We start from the raw sequence: 15,480 nt of genomic DNA, 5'->3' as shown, positions 1-15,480 counted from the left end.
GATGTTTTTCCAGTTGAAAAAAAAACGAGACGAGATGTACGTATCGGAAATATTCTTTCGCGGATTGAAAAATATCAGTGGCGCACGCGCGCGCGCGCGTGTATGTGTATTAAATGCAAATTTTATGCTGAGTTTCTGAATGGATTCTAATTACGAAATTCACAGCGGTCTTAACCTTATTATTAACGCTGCTGCTCAGTACGCGGAAAATGCACATGGCCGAGTGGAGCCGCTGAATTTCACGCCTGCGGATGAATACGCAACGCGCTGGCTCGTCGTCATAAATGTTGCCGGCAGCCGCGCTGGTCCAGCAACGTCTGGTCTTCTTTTTTCTCACTCGCTCTCTCCTTCTTCCTTTTTTCCTTTTCCTTTCTGTCTGTTTTTTTTTTAACTTCTCGTTCCGACGGCTTTTCCCGCTTTACCCCTCTCACGCTTTCGTCGTCCTATTTTTCTCTGCGGGTGTCGCGGCGTCGCGCCTGCCAGATTGATGGATGAATCGCCCGAACGATTATACTCGCGGTGATTAGAGAAATTGGATTTTGCCTCTCTGTCTCTCTTTCTCCGCGCGTGCCCCTCATCTTTTGGCTTCTCCATTTAATTACCTGGCTTGCAGCCTCATCCACTATTTATGTGGCTTGCCTCAATTTTCTTCAAATAGCCTCGATAGAACTGCACGTTAGTTCCCAGTTAATGACATCTCGCGGTGTTTATTTAATATAGCTCGCGCGCGCGCGCGCGTTCACGTCGACGCAAAGTTGCTGGTGAAACGATCAAGCGATTTCGGCGATATCGTCGTATACGCGGAGTACCGAAATGCAGGAAAACTGCACGCACGAGACGTAATAATGTGATCGCTCGAGCGATCGCGCACGCATTTTATACATCCTAAATTGTACGTTGCGCTCTAGGCAAGCACGTCGTTATATGCAACACAGGCTATTAAATGCCCGACCGCTATTTTTACCAGTAGTACCGAGGCAGCTCGTGTGCCAACTGGCAAACTCAGTTAGGATCGGGTGAAATGAGCGCGCGAGTTTACTGTAGATAAAATATAGGCACGTACATACCGGATGTGAACTTGCGAGCGCGTCGCTGATAAGGCGCCGAGCGAAATTAAGCATATCCACTTGCGCGCGGCGCAAGTGTTTTTTAACGTTCATCTTTTCGACTCTTTCATGTACATTTTAGCTCTAGTAGGCACGTTGTTTCCATACCACTTACACTGCTTTCATTTCTGTTTTACGATGACTTACAGTCACACGAGTAGCCAGCTATTAAACCAAACGAGCAATACTTCATTTATTTAATAATAGAATAAAAAACAGTACTCTACTTTCAAATTTTACGGAATGCGATTGTATATATGCGTACGAAGCAAGCTGATTCCTATAATACGAGCGCAGTGCAAAGCCGGTGCTTGTACATATTATACGCTTCAAAATACGCTAAAAAGCGATACCCACATTATATACGCGTGGAAGAGGTCCACGAGATAGTACCTCTTTTTCTGTTGGTAAATGGAATTGGAAATCGCAGAACGCCGCAAAGGAAGGCAAAAAAGTATCTTCCTCGCAGTGCTGATCGAAACCAATATGATCTCGACACTCGGCTAGTACCGATGTATTGTTGTGATTATCGAATTGCAACAAAAGTTGGAACAACAATTTTACTCGTAAGAGTTGGCATGGTTCGTCGTTTGGAAGTTAACCGCAGGCGCAGTTTCGAGCGCTTGGGCAAACACACGATAAATCAGATAACATTGAGGGGTGGAGCTCGTGACAGAAGAGACGGCGGGACAGTAAGAAATGTGGCGAAAAGTAAGGTGGACGCATACGCACCTTGAGACCAGGAAGGACCGCCGCGGGGTCAGAGGGGGTGCGGGCCGAGGAGGCCTGATTGGTGGCACCGTAGCTCAGCTGGTGCTGGTAGTTGCTAAGGATCTTGCGTTGGGCGCTTGCCTGTGCTCTGTATGCCGACACAGACAACTTCATGACGATGTCTCCGGGCTTGGAGTCGCGGCGGGCCGATCAGCCAGTCTGCAGCTGCTGCAGGCGCACCGGGAGCAGCTCGACTCAGCGCAGCGCTGCCGAGAGACAACGATCCCAGCCAGCCGCTTAGCCGGCATAGCGCCAGCCTTCTCTCCCGTACGTCGCCTCACTGCCTCGCTGTCCTGGCCTCCTCAGTCTTGTGCCAGCGGCAGCGGCAGTGGCGCCCCGTCCAGATCGGCTTGACCTCCGTCCACGTGCCCCTTCTCGCGCCAGTCGTCGTCGTCGTCGTCGTCGTCGTCGTCGGCAGTCGCGGCGACGGCGGCTCCTTTCTAGGTCACTGCTCGCCGACTCTCCGAGCCGTGTGACTGGCCGCCGAGTCCGAGCCGAGTCGACTCGCGCAGCGCGTGCTCATCGCTCTGCCTCGGAGCTCCTCGACCGACGAGTCGTGGCCGGCGGTGCTGTCTTTTCCACGCTAATGACTTCCCCGGAGATGGCGACGGAGACGCGTGGCGCGGCCAGCTGCGGCCAGCTGCGGTGACGTAGTTCCTCCGATCAATCTGGCCTCTAAGCTTACAACCTCAGCCCCGACGATCGAGCGGCTTTCTATTCCCGCCGCCCGACCAGCGCCAATCTTCCCAGCGCCTTCTTGCCAGCAGCACCCTCTGCAACAGCACATGCACACAATCAAAGCCTCGCTCTCGCATGCTTAGCGTAATTCTCGCTACGGCGCGCATCCTGTGCAAGAGCATCGACGCGTTCTCCGATTGCCGATTACTCTCCCTGCCTCCTTATCGCATTGTTCGCGCCAGTGAAGGCTCGATTTGACTTGCTGGGGGGCAGCCTCAAATCCATAACCTTCGCCGTAATGCCAATGGCAGCGCTTCGGAATACGCAGAACTCCGCAGCGCAAGCAGCGACAAAAGGTCAGCGCGATTCCTTTTCTTATTATAATGAGCAGAGCCTTACGTGACGTACGCGCGCGCTTCGTCTAAGTTATATAAGCAGCGCAGAGATCCCGCTGGCCGTTAACTGCAACGCGCGTACGAGGCATCAGGTGTCTTTTCGAATAAACAAAGTACTCGTACACGGCGAAAAGTCAAACTCAAGCGGATTACTGGAAAATGCAATGATCGTGTATATCATATATGATCGATGAATATGCGAGAACAGGACTAGTGGAATACAAAGGAGAGAGCGCGTGTTTTGCTAAATGGAAGAATTCAAAAAAGTTAGACGAGAATATGAAGCCGTGGCGCGTCGCTTGGGTAACTTTTAGCGTGAACTTGCTTGCCGGTGAATCAGAACATCTTCGCGAGAGAACAGCGTCAGTTAGGTGCTTCAGCGCGTGGCGTCAAGCAAAACGTAAGCGACGGCGGAGCAGATGAGCCTGCTTCTTCGGGGCCGGCCCTTCAGAAGCAGATGTGGCCGTGGCGAAATAAAAATTGCCTCTTCGCTATACAGGCGCTTTATAATAGCTAGCGGGCTCGTGCTTTTTGCTTTTCCCGCGAGCTCGACGCCTCTCGTCTCGTGTTCTGCGCACGAAGGAGAGATACGTGTTGGGAACACGTCTACTCGTTTTCCTCACATCGGTAACTCTGGACAGTATCATCCAGACTATCAGTCCTGCGCAATAATGCCAGAATAATGGTCTTTCTTTTCAACTTAGAAGCGCGAATGTGTTTTTAAACAGTGACAGTTCTTCGAACAAACAAGAGCTGGGGAGTACGTTGGTTATACTGTGGAGCGGTTGGCTGTGATGTGCGAGTTGCGCGCTCGAAAACGAAAGAAAAGCTCGCGGGCTTCTAGAGATAGCTCGAACGCGAATATAAGTGCACATTCCGCGAGCTGCATGGGCTGGGGGGTTGCGCAAAGCCATCCCTGGGACACGCGCAACGAATGCGCCGACGATATACGGGCAGACAGAGAGCGAGGATGGAAGACAGCCGAAGCGGCGTGCATATATAACCTTGGCAGGGGCCGTGCTGTTTGCAAGGGAAAAATGCTCGGGCGGCGGCGTGCGAGCGAGAAGGAAGATAGGCGCCGCAGACTCCGACTGCGACTCCGCCGGCGCGAAAATACAAGGGAGCGAGAACGGGGTCAAGGAGGCCAGCAGCTAGCTGAGTCTCGAGCGACTCGCACACAGGGCGCGCGCGCGCTCGCTGGCCAGCGCGCGCACGCGTAACCCAACGAAAAAGGACACACGAGCTGGCAGTTTCTCCTGCTTAGATATTATTGTCGCCAGAACGATGCAACGGCAGCGTGCTTTTTCCTCCAAGAGCGACCTCCTTGCTTCGTACTCTTCTCCTCTATTCTGCCCCTCTTCTTTAGAGCCGCGCCGAGGGACTACACACTCTGCTACTGCTTTCCGATCTGATTCCCTAGGAGGGTTTGACTGATTTTATTTTATTTTTACTTGGCCAATTATTTGCTCTCACGCTAATATCATTTTCTCCCCCCCCCCCCTCCCCAATCGCTTGCTCTCTTACCCATTGTTCTCCAAATAAATTACTTTGAATCAGCTATGTTTGTTCGATCGCGATTCGCGTCATTTGCGTAATCGTTCACTGTTTGTTTTATACCAGAACTGTTTGCTACGAAAGACCATCTATTACTCGAAAGTCGACAATCAACGCAAACGTAATCGTGTATATGCTACTCGAGATTATTAATGCAATTAAAAATTACTGTATCGAAGAAAAGCTCCAATGATTGTCCGTCGTTGTATATTTCAACAACAGCCGCAGTGGCAAAAAGAGTCGGTACGCTTTGCAACGCGAGCGACAAGTCACTTGCACTACAAAGAAAAAGAGAAAGAAGAGAGAGAGAGAGAGAGAGAGAGAGAGAGAGAGAGAGAGAGAGAGAGAGAGAGAGAGAAAGAGATAATGAAGAATGCCCGACGAGGGGCAGTAGTTGTCAGTAATTTAGCAGTTTTTCGAAAGGGATCTTTTGGAGCGCGAGCGCGAGCGTGTGGCTGGAGAGCAAATAAAAGAGAAGAAAAACAAGTAGAAGTAGAGGGGAGGAGGGTCACGCGCCAACGGCAAAGCAAGTCAAGCGAGTAATTAAACAGAGGCTCGAATCGGGCGAACGTCTGCGGAAAGAGGGAAGCGACGATGACGACGACGACTACGACGACGACGACGACGACGAGGAAAAAAGGTAGGTGGCGAGGTCGCGGAGTCGCGAGACAAAAGCTAACGAGGGCAAGAGTCACGCGTTCAACTCGCTCGGATTGTGCCAGGCGCGTTCAAGCGCAATCAACCGGCACTCGCAAGATTATTATTCCGCGTGGCACAACTGCTTGGATGCGCGTGCAAGAGAGAGTCGAAGATTCGCCTGTAGCGTATGTACGTTGACTCACTTGACTCGCAACCGGCAACGATGAGCCTGCGGCCTTCTTTGCGCACTTGCCACCCGAGTATATTCTGAAATTTATCCCTGCCCGCTTCCGCTGCCGACGGGCTATGTGCGTCGATTAATCTTCGATGACGCCACTGTCAAGCTAATCTATCCAACTTCCGTTTGTGCACGACTCTGCCTGCGCTTGCGGCGGCAAGCATTTATTCGCCTATTTTTGCTAATATTTGTACAGCCAATATTGACTGGGTATCCGGAAAGAGAGAGGCTAAAAAAAGCGTTTCGATTTTTTAGTCCCGCGAAGCATTTGGAACGAGTAAATTACCACGATGTGTGTTCTTAAAGCCAATTGTGTTAGGCCTTCTCTCGAACATTTTCAAGTGGTGCAGCTGTTCAAGTATAATTATGTAAACAACGGCACGTTACAGATGTAGAAATGTCCTCAAGAGGTCGTCGATGTAAAAAAATCAATGGAAACGATGTACGAGCAGATGATCAGTGGCGGTGATAGCGTTGTGTGTGGCACACATTCTAATGAGGGACACTCGAGCGTACACATTTAAAGCGATTGAGCTGTGGCATGTCACGCTCTCTCTAGCACCTACCATAATACACTCAATTAATCAAGCAGATGGTCGTGTGTGTGTCCGAGTAACTGTGTATGCGTCGACGCGCACTGACAATTGCTACGAAATCGCGCCGACGACTGCTGCCAGTCGGCCAGCCTATATCGATAATAAACCGTCTAACCAGCAGCGGAATTTACAGTCGTGCGTGCATCTCACGTCCGCGGCGCGCCAAGTCCAAAGCTCTAACTGGATTACACCGGCGAGCGCTGGCTGCAGCTCTCTTTCTCTCACCCTCGCCCGCAAGCGCGCGTGCATTTACCACCGCTAAGACGCCGCTTGCTCTATATTTTTCCGAGACGCCTAGCTCGCCACCGACTAATGCCTAACTCGATTAGACCTTATCATAAAGTCACGCGCTTCGGCATCCGATGTTTACCTTCGCTTCGCAGTTTTACTTTTTCAATCGACAATCATTCCTCTGACAACGTTCATTCTGGGTCCTACGCTTGGAACACATTTTAAATGCCGACATTAGATGTTTATCGACGTTGTTGCAGTTTTACGCAGCTGCACTTTTACCTCTCACAGTGCTCGGAAAATGATCTTCGTAAATACATCATCAGCGTGCCGGAATGCGAGCCTTTTCTAATCGCTTTACCGGGAATTTAAGACTTACGTATTTCATTCCACTGAAAACTGCATCATCGACCATTTCACTGTCTCATATCAATGGTTTATTTATTGAGCTTTGTATTCTTCTCGCTCATTGCATTTTTTAGCAATTATATCTTATTGTCATTCGAATACAAGGCCACGATTTTCGAACCCGTACGTTGACAATCATTTTTACGAATCGATGCTAATATATTCAAAACATGTTCGATCTACTTTCAGTCTGTACATTGATTCCGATTGAAATTTCCAATTCATTGGAGCGATATTTACAAATTTAGCGGCGCACGTATCACCGAGTATTTTGAATAAGGACTTGCGTATTCCATAGTACTTTTGAAATGACAAAAGTGAAACGCGTGAATATAGAAAATAGTCTTTCTTCGAATATGATTTGAATTGCGATTTGAGAAAGTCACTAGGAGCAACATTATAATGCAGGGTTATACAGTGGCTCGGCATTTGAGACACCAAGATCGAAGGGCCTAAAAATGCTTAGGACGATTCCAGAAGACTTCCATGCGAAGTGTCTAAATTGGTGGTGGTAGCTGGCCGAAGACGAGCTAGCCGAGTCTACGAAATCTGAAGCAATTGCGAGCCATAACGCCCGTGGAAATGTACATCGGCACGGCGCGATATTGGGCAGGGAGTCGTTAGTCGGTCAATAAACGTTCGCGTTCGGCGGACAAACGAGCGGACTGGCGCTCAAGTCGCGCATCCCTTCCTAGCCTCCAGTCCTCGCTGTATTTATGATCGCGCAGCCGATCGACCCTGCAAACGTCTTCATCCTGGCAACTATCGCGTGCTAGATGCTAGTGCTCGTTCCTCGGCTTCTACGCGCTAAGAGCCAGGCGGGAGGCTGACAGAATTTGCCCTCACTGCCATTCTCCAGCGCGCGGATATATTTCTCTTTGTATCGATTTTTCCCTCTCGCGCGAACGCCAAGTATGAGCGGATTGTAAAGCTTCCGGAAAGGAGGTCAGCCCCAAACCATCCAACCATCGAGCGCGTTGCACGTGGGGACTTTGAAGTTTGGAGAGATAGAGAGGAGAGAGAGAGAAATTATCGATTAACAAGAGTAGCTGAAGAAGCAGCAGCTAAGAAATCGGAGAAAGTGCCGACGCTAGGCTAACTCCGCGAGTCCAATGAGAGAGTATATCACATATGCACACACACACACACACACACACACACACACACACACACACACACACACACACACACACACACACACACACACACACACACATATCTCGGCGCTCGCTTAATGGATTTGCAATCACCCCGCAGTAGTAAGCAGTAGCAATAGCAGCAGCAACTCTGCTCCGGAAGAGCATGCGCGCGCTCGCGATTTTGCCCACATCGTATTTCGCTCAGCAGCTTTCTTGCACGCTCCAGCGCGTGAGTGGATTATTTTGAGGTTTATCCGATATACGTAAGTATCAGGCAAGCCAGTTCAGGGATTTGCTAAACTGGATTTTATACTCCTTCGCCTTCTGTATTCAAATATTGTCTTCGCTGTACAATTTCGACGTGTAGTCACTTTATTCGCTTGAAAAATAAAAAAAAAAATAACCCGAATATGAACCTTCACGGTTATCTCGACAACCAATTGCTATTTTGGAGCTCTATGCCAAAGTAATCTGATTTCCATTGAAATAGAAGGGCAAGGCAGATTAAGCAGTTAAGGAATTTGCATGGGTTAATTTACTCCACGGCTGGGCAGCGCGCCATTTTACAACGAAGCGGATTCAATTGCATCGGCATATAATTAGGAACGATAGAAGAAGCTTGTCGATAAGCGTAGGCAGGAAAGACAAACGCGCTAAGAATGCAGCCGGCATAGAAAGGATCAGGAAAGAACAGAAAAGCCATTCAACAAGCTGAAACTCTAATTACGCATTCCACAACTATTTTTCCATCGTTCGCCACTTGGCGGGCGTTCGCGACCGCAAACAAATTTTCAATAAATCCCACCAACTTTCATTACTGGTTCAAACTCGTTTGCGAAAGCCAATGCTCGCCTGTGGCGTTGAAAAGTTTTTGGTACGCGTCACTGCCAGACAAAAGTCACTGATCTCAACTGCAGGTACGAGTGAGGATAATCGCAATCAGAGAAGGAACGCAACTGATTCGAGCAATTCATATGGCGTAATTAATCAAAGCCCTTTGTGACGAAATGGAAATTTAGCCAATCTCCGTCGAAATGCCGTGTTTCTTGCCTTGTACAGACACCAGCTGATCGTCTGCAATAAATTGCTGTTATTTCATTTCCGTGCTTTCAATTATCTTACTGTTTTGTTTGTTGAGCTTGCCGCGATAGACAATACCCAATTCATAAGCAAGACGAGTATTCCGATGCTCAATTTTAAATTCGCTTACGACTTGCTGTTTAACTCTGAATAATTTAGAGATAATAGTTTTTAAACGAAATCTCACGAAAGCGCATTAAGTTGATGCTATATCTAAATATTTCCCCTTTAAACTTTCTCTCCTCTTATTGAATATACTTTTGAAATCAGTGCGTCAGATGTTAATGTCGCCCTGATTTATTGACTGATTTTTTTCTTTTGCGCGTCGACCGAAATGAGCTGAATGAGTAATTAATCTTTCGGTGTCTATCAAGCATAATTTTCCCAATGTGGTCAGTTCATTGTTACATAACTAATGAGTTATTATTATAGAAAAATTCTATTGATATTGCGAATGAATCTATTCCAAAAAGACATATTTTCAAACATGTTTTTCAATGAGCAAATACCGGAATTTCTTGACATACATATTCATACAACTTAGTGACATTGAATCTAATTGTACATTGCTGTCATTTGTCATTGTCTATTGGCGACGTCTACCTCTCTCTCTCTCTCTCTCTCTTAAAATTAATCGTTGTTACGTGAAAGTTGCAGAATTTGGTAAAAAAGGGAATTTATCGGACTATATTGCTGACACTATGTAAATTCGATATTTGGTTGAACGGCAAACAATGCATTTGCCAACTGGTGCTGAGTACAATTTCGATATTAATGTCGCGCCTGTCTCGACAATGAACAAGTAGTTTTTTCTACTCCTCTTCACTCGCGTTTAGCTATATAGTAAAGCAAAAAGCTAAAAATAGAGCAAGCAGAGGAGAGTTAGATGGATAGAATCGAGTGCAGGTGGAAGAAAAAAAAATTTGGCGCGGCAGCAGTAGACTGACATGGGAAGCGAAGAAGAGCAGAGAGGAGCAATGAAAAGGGAGAGAAAAGAAAGAAGCTGCGCGCGATAACAGCGAAGAAAATCAATCGGGCGGGACGTCCGGGCTAGGTGGCGGCCTCGCAAGTATTAGGAATTGCAAATGAGTCATCAAGCGATAGGAGAGATGGGAGGGGGTCGGCGGCCCTCTCTTCCTCGGAGAGAGCGGTTGACTCTAGGCAGCGAGCGCTCCCTAAACGATCGGCAGTACTGCTAGCAGCAGTGGCATTACCAGTAGCCTGCCACTGTAGGGCGACGTGGCAAATTGGATTTTCCGAAATAGCCGGCCTCGCGCTGCAGCTGACGAGCCGTGCCGCCCCGCGCTAAGCGGATTGCTGCAATTCACATGATTCCCTCTTTCTTCTTTCTCCTCCTGCTACTCCTCCTTTTTTCTACCTCTAGCGGCTAATATAATGAAAGAGATACCAAGCCAACTTACGCACGCTCTTTTTGGACGCTCTGCTCGTTTCATTTGGACTATTATTCCACGCGGCCGGTGGCCCGATGTCGACTTCGTGGCGTATGCTCTCATCCTTTACCCCTCAAAACAAGCAAAAGCTCTATTTCTCTTCCGTTGACTCATCCTCATCTTTCCACCCACCATTTTTTCTGCTTATAAAATACACAAGCCAAACGCGCCGATATATAGCGAGATTAAATTTTAGTTAAGTAATGTTTCAACTCGATTTGTTCGTTTTCACTCGCCAAAAGCGTGTCACGTAAAGGCTAAAGTCACCATAGCGACGTCTTTTTCGCTTTAATTTCCCCGAGTAAACAGCGAGAAAAGCAGTCTGTGATTTCTCACAAACGGAGCGAAGCAAAACTCTCTCTCTCTCTCTCTCTCTCTCTCTCTCTCTCTCTCTCTCTCTCTCTCTCTCTCTCTCTTTCTCTCCTCTTCTCTCTATCGACTAGCCCGAGCGCGGATTGTCTTGCCAAGACGAACCAAACGCAACAACTTTTCCGTTGTCTCCTTCAAATGATGCCAAGCTGCTTCTCTCTTGCTGATATCTCGAGTACCTTGTCTTTCCACCGACGAAAGCTTTGGCTAGTATGCGACATGTCGTGGCATTCCAATCACAACAAGCTTTCAGCTTGCGCGCCCGAAAATAATTTGTCGCGTGCTCCATTGTCTTTCTCAGTCGCGGCCGCGCGAAAGCTTGCAGCCTCCAACTCTCCTTCTCTCTCTCTCTCTCTCACTCTCTTGTCGGTCCGGATGCGCGCGAATGCCATTAAAGCCCTGACCTGATTCGATCAAGTTCGGACACTCTCCTACTCCCGCCGCCCGCGATCAGCTTGCAACCAGCGATCGACGAAACTGGGCCGCGGACTCGTGCATTATAAAATTCACTATATCCTCGTCAGCTACCGCATTTATTTTTATCCGCTCGTTGTGTCTTGCGAGAGGAATCCTATACTTTTGTGTATTCTTTTGATATTTCGGTCTGGTTTGTCAACTAATTAAAGTTGTAATGCCACGATCACTTATCGTAGTCTTCAAAAAGCTCGAAAAAAATATTCTAACCACAAATATTTTCTTTCAATCGTTTGAATAGCTATTGACATTTGAGCAAATCACGAACAAAGTGATTTCTCTGTATTCCCTTTGTGCTGCTATCAAGAGTGACTATCGTCGAAAGCTCACAATAAGAGTAGAATAAAAAACAAAGGATAACGAAGAGAGAACGAGAGACAGAGAGAGTTATACGGAGAGTTGAGAATGGGTGCTTAAGCGAAAGGCTGAAATCGCTTTATGGAATTTGTGGCACTTTACGCACGCGTAAACGGCGATGAGAGGGGGAGAGAAAGAGAGAGAGCTGCGTAATTTGTCATGCTTCTCTCCGGGCCACAGTAGCATTTTATTTGTGTTTGTCATTTTAGCGAAAATTGAAATAGGCGAAAGCAGCTTGTCACCCTCCAGTGCAAGCCCGCAACCAGTCTAAAAATAATTCGCGCGAGGCGAACTTTTTAGAAAACTCGACCTAATTAACTTGGCCTTGCTGACGCGACAGAAAGAGTAATTAGGGTCTTACGGAAGTTCTGCCGTTCCACAATATGCGGCGATATTTGTTAACACGAACCAAATAATGAACTGATGATCTTCATTATCGGAAGTATATGCTGCTCCTTAAAAGCACTTCGAGCTTATTATAAACCTACGATTCCTTTGTTATGACACGCTACGTGCACTTATTATATGCTTTTTTATTATTATTATTTTCTTCAATTAAATTATGATAATTAATGCTAGAAACGTGGAAAAATGAATTTATTCAGTGCCTGACCAAAGCTTGAGCTTATCTACTGAAATGAGTGATCCACCTCGTTGAGCTAATATTACCAAATCAATCGAGTTTAAACGTATAAATGACGTATCATAATAAGTACTAAAATTTTATCGAGCCATTACCGTAGTATTGCATAAAAGACATTGGACCAATTAGTGCAAAACTATTCAGATTAATTAATTTCTAACAATATATAGTATAACAAGTCGTATCACGTCAGAAGCAGAAACAATGTTCGATACTCAAAGTTGCGACAGTTACATCTACTGGCTGGTCAGCTGTGCAGGAGGCAAATAGAATATAACTGTGCTAAGCGTAACGATCATTTATGACAAATAAAAACTTGGAAATTTCCAATTACTTCGATAGATTCAAAGGGCTTACCTTTCCTATTGTCCCATTATTTGATATATCAGTTCAGAGTGAATCTACGATACTCGAATGTCCCATGATTGCATTGAAGCAATAGCCGCTGTCTCAAAGCCTATTCGTGATGTAATTTAATTGATTTAATCAATTACGCCTCTTATGCGGCAAAACTAATCAAAACTAATAGATGCTCAAATGCATATTACCTCATTTGTTTTTCGTATTTCCATAAATAACGCCGTTTCCGTTAACGTTCTTACATTTGTTGAGATGGTCATTTATAAAATAATCTTTGCAGCTCCTTGGTTTAAATATATTGAATTTTTAAATTCACTGCATACTTATTTCAAGAACAATTTTTCATGAGTTTAAATTCTTTTGTAGAATTGAAAAAAGAAAACACATCTGTTTACCGTTGATATCTAAAGTTAGTGTAATTTTCATGAATCTCTTGAAACATCAGTGATTAATCAAGTACTAACGGTCTGGCTCCCTCTCGGTTTCAGATTGAATTCACGCTGTGAACACTGATTTGGACGGGCGTAAATTTAGGGCAGTGTAGACGCTGCTTTGTCATATTTACTGACTAATAATAATAGCCTGAGACCTATAGCCCGGAGCATCTGCAAGCTTGCCTAAACTATTCGTACTGTATAACTGCAAAGGCGACAAGCAGTGTATTAGCTGCTGAGAAAACGCTCGAGAAAAGCTCTTTGCTTGCAAAAGAGGCGAGGAATGCGACAAGAAAGATTGGTATTCGCAATGGGTTTTTCGCGAGCGATAACGCGGTGCTCTGGCGCGGGTAGCGCGGCGGCGAAAAATGTCGGAGTTTGACAACAAAAGGCGCCAGACAGCTCTATGCGCATACGAAATGAGGCCAATCACTCGAGCTAGAACCTTCTGGAGAGAGAGAGAGAGAGAGAGAGAGAGAGAGAGAGAGAGTTCTGACGAGGCCAAATAGGAGACGAGTGGAGAGTGCATGCGTACAATCAATCCAAGCATTGATTTGCGCGCCAAATGACATGTCTCCCCGATGGCAAACGGAAGCCACCGACTGCACGTACGATTCGCCGCATACGCTACTGCACTCGCGCACAATCTCACGGAAACGTCTTCCTGCCGGCGAAGATGTGGTTTCGCCAATTTGTGGCACCGCCGTTGACAAAAGCTCCGCGCGCGCCTCTAGCTACCGAAAGTTGCAAATTGGCGAGCGAGCGCTTTGCTGCCAGGTGCGGAAGAAACGCCCACTCGGTTCTGCGATTGTCAACCAACTTGCATACCAATCCGAACGCCGCCGTCTCAATACAAACATACCTCTTCACCGTCCGATTAGTTAAACCACATGCGTCTCGACGCTTTCGGGTGGACGTGATCGATTGCTCTTCCAGGATGTGCGATTAATCTTACCCTACTTATTGCCGAAAGCTAGTCGTGCGAATTCCATATTCTGCAGTTTTTCAGTGTTCATGCTTACTACACTCTGTGTAACTTGTTCATTTATCCGAATTAAAAAAGAACTGATTTCTTATACGTTGACATAAGCAGCACTGATTGAAATAGTTTCACCGTCAGTCATGAAATCCTGCCTTTCTAATTAAAGGATTACCGTGTTTACACAGCTGACTGGTAAAGAAACTTCAGAACTCACAAGTAACACAGTTACGCAACTGTAACTTCAACTTTTCCCTGAGGATTGAGATTAATTGCAAACAAATTTTTACTTATCTGATTGGATTATTAACCTTGTCGCACGCTCTTGTTAATTTTATTAAAAAATTTTCGTTCGAATGATCGTAACATATCAAAGAAGCTGTAAATTATCGCGGCACTCTGAAGTAAAACCAAATAAGTCGATGGTAATTTTGATGAAAGTTTTACTCTCATACATATCTGAGGTTGAATCGACACGAGTGAGTAATAAAAGACTTTTTTGTTTTATAGCCACGAGAAGAAGGGAAAAAAAAATTTGAAGCTGTTTTACGGTAAAAGTTCTAAATTAGAAAAGAAAGGTAATGTGTTGTTAATAGAAGTGTCGTTTTTATCGTTTTCAATGGATGAACTGTTAGTATTAGTCGATACAAGTCCTAGTGGAAAGTTCAGACACAAGAAGGTGTGAAAATATGTGAGATAATCTTTGAGCACTGAAAGGATGTAGATAGGAGCGAGCGAGCGAAATGAAAGCGTGGCTGGCAAAAGAAAATCAAATGAAATAAAAGCCGTAAAAGAAGAGCAGTGAAAAGAGAGACCAGAAAAGAGAGCTTGCATTGAGTCAATCTCTTGAAATCGGGTTTGTCAAGTGGTGCACAGATGCGCACTCGCAATATATATATATCCGAGCGCTCGCGCTGATCGCTTTTGTAGGTCGATGAATCCTACGTAACAACACGTCAGATTGAGTGTGAATCTGGCGCCAAGCAAAAAAGAGAAAAGAGCGAGGAGAACATGAGGGGGCCGACGGTTAGAGTGGCGCTACTCGAGTTTTCGCCACTTGGTCCTAGGCCGAAGCAGTTGTGGCGCGCAACGCGAGTATCGGCAAAAACTATAGATGCAGCTGCAGTTGCACTTTGACACATGCACGCGCACAGCCAGTCGAACTTTTTCAGCCAAAAAATTCTATACACGCACAGCAATTTTCAGAGAAGAAAATGAAAAACTGTCAAAATTTAAGACGAGTAAAAGACGATTACATTGGAAGATGTAGGTGCGTCGGCAAGTTGGGCTAGGCTGGTCCTCGACAGCGTCAAGTTGGAACTTCACGCCGAGGCAACATCGGTGAGCGATCGGCGTGGAAAGTCTCGCGAACGCGCACATACACACGTGACCGAGAGGCCAACGGGGTAACGGGCAGCAGGCAGCACAGCCAGCAGCAGGAGCGCGGAAGCGCGCGCGCGACAAAAAAAACAACACAACTGACTCACTGACTGACTGCCGAGGAGCGCGCGACTCCGACTCCGACTCGACGGCATACGGCCGCCGCCGCTGGCTACTTGCGCGCGCATCTCGACTGCT

The 15,480-nt window shown here is 46.5% G+C and overlaps 1 protein-coding gene across 4 annotated transcripts in view; it reads right to left on the bottom strand.

The window, feature by feature from the left end:
• LOC131663121 (uncharacterized) overlaps positions 1 to 15,441 on the bottom strand; it is an 85,152-nt gene extending 69,711 nt beyond the window's left edge. For all 4 annotated transcript variants that reach the window (XM_058933228.1, XM_058933230.1, XM_058933229.1 and 1 more), the window contains exons 1-2: positions 15,159 to 15,441; positions 1,839 to 2,650 (exon numbers count right to left, since the gene is read on the bottom strand). In XM_058933228.1, the coding sequence (XP_058789211.1) occupies positions 1,839 to 1,991 (153 nt within the window). In that variant the 5' untranslated portion in view covers positions 1,992 to 2,650; positions 15,159 to 15,441. The remainder of the gene's footprint in view (positions 1 to 1,838; positions 2,651 to 15,158) is intronic.
• Positions 15,442 to 15,480: the final 39 nt, after the last annotated feature.

Source organism: Phymastichus coffea, unplaced genomic scaffold, assembly GCF_024137745.1.
Source record: "Phymastichus coffea isolate CEN01 unplaced genomic scaffold, Cenicafe_Pcof_1.1 PCOF00031, whole genome shotgun sequence".
Lineage (NCBI taxonomy): Eukaryota > Metazoa > Arthropoda > Insecta > Hymenoptera > Eulophidae > Phymastichus > Phymastichus coffea.
The sequence above is the reverse complement of the archived record's forward strand: the minus strand, read 5'-3'. Positions and strand labels throughout refer to the sequence as shown.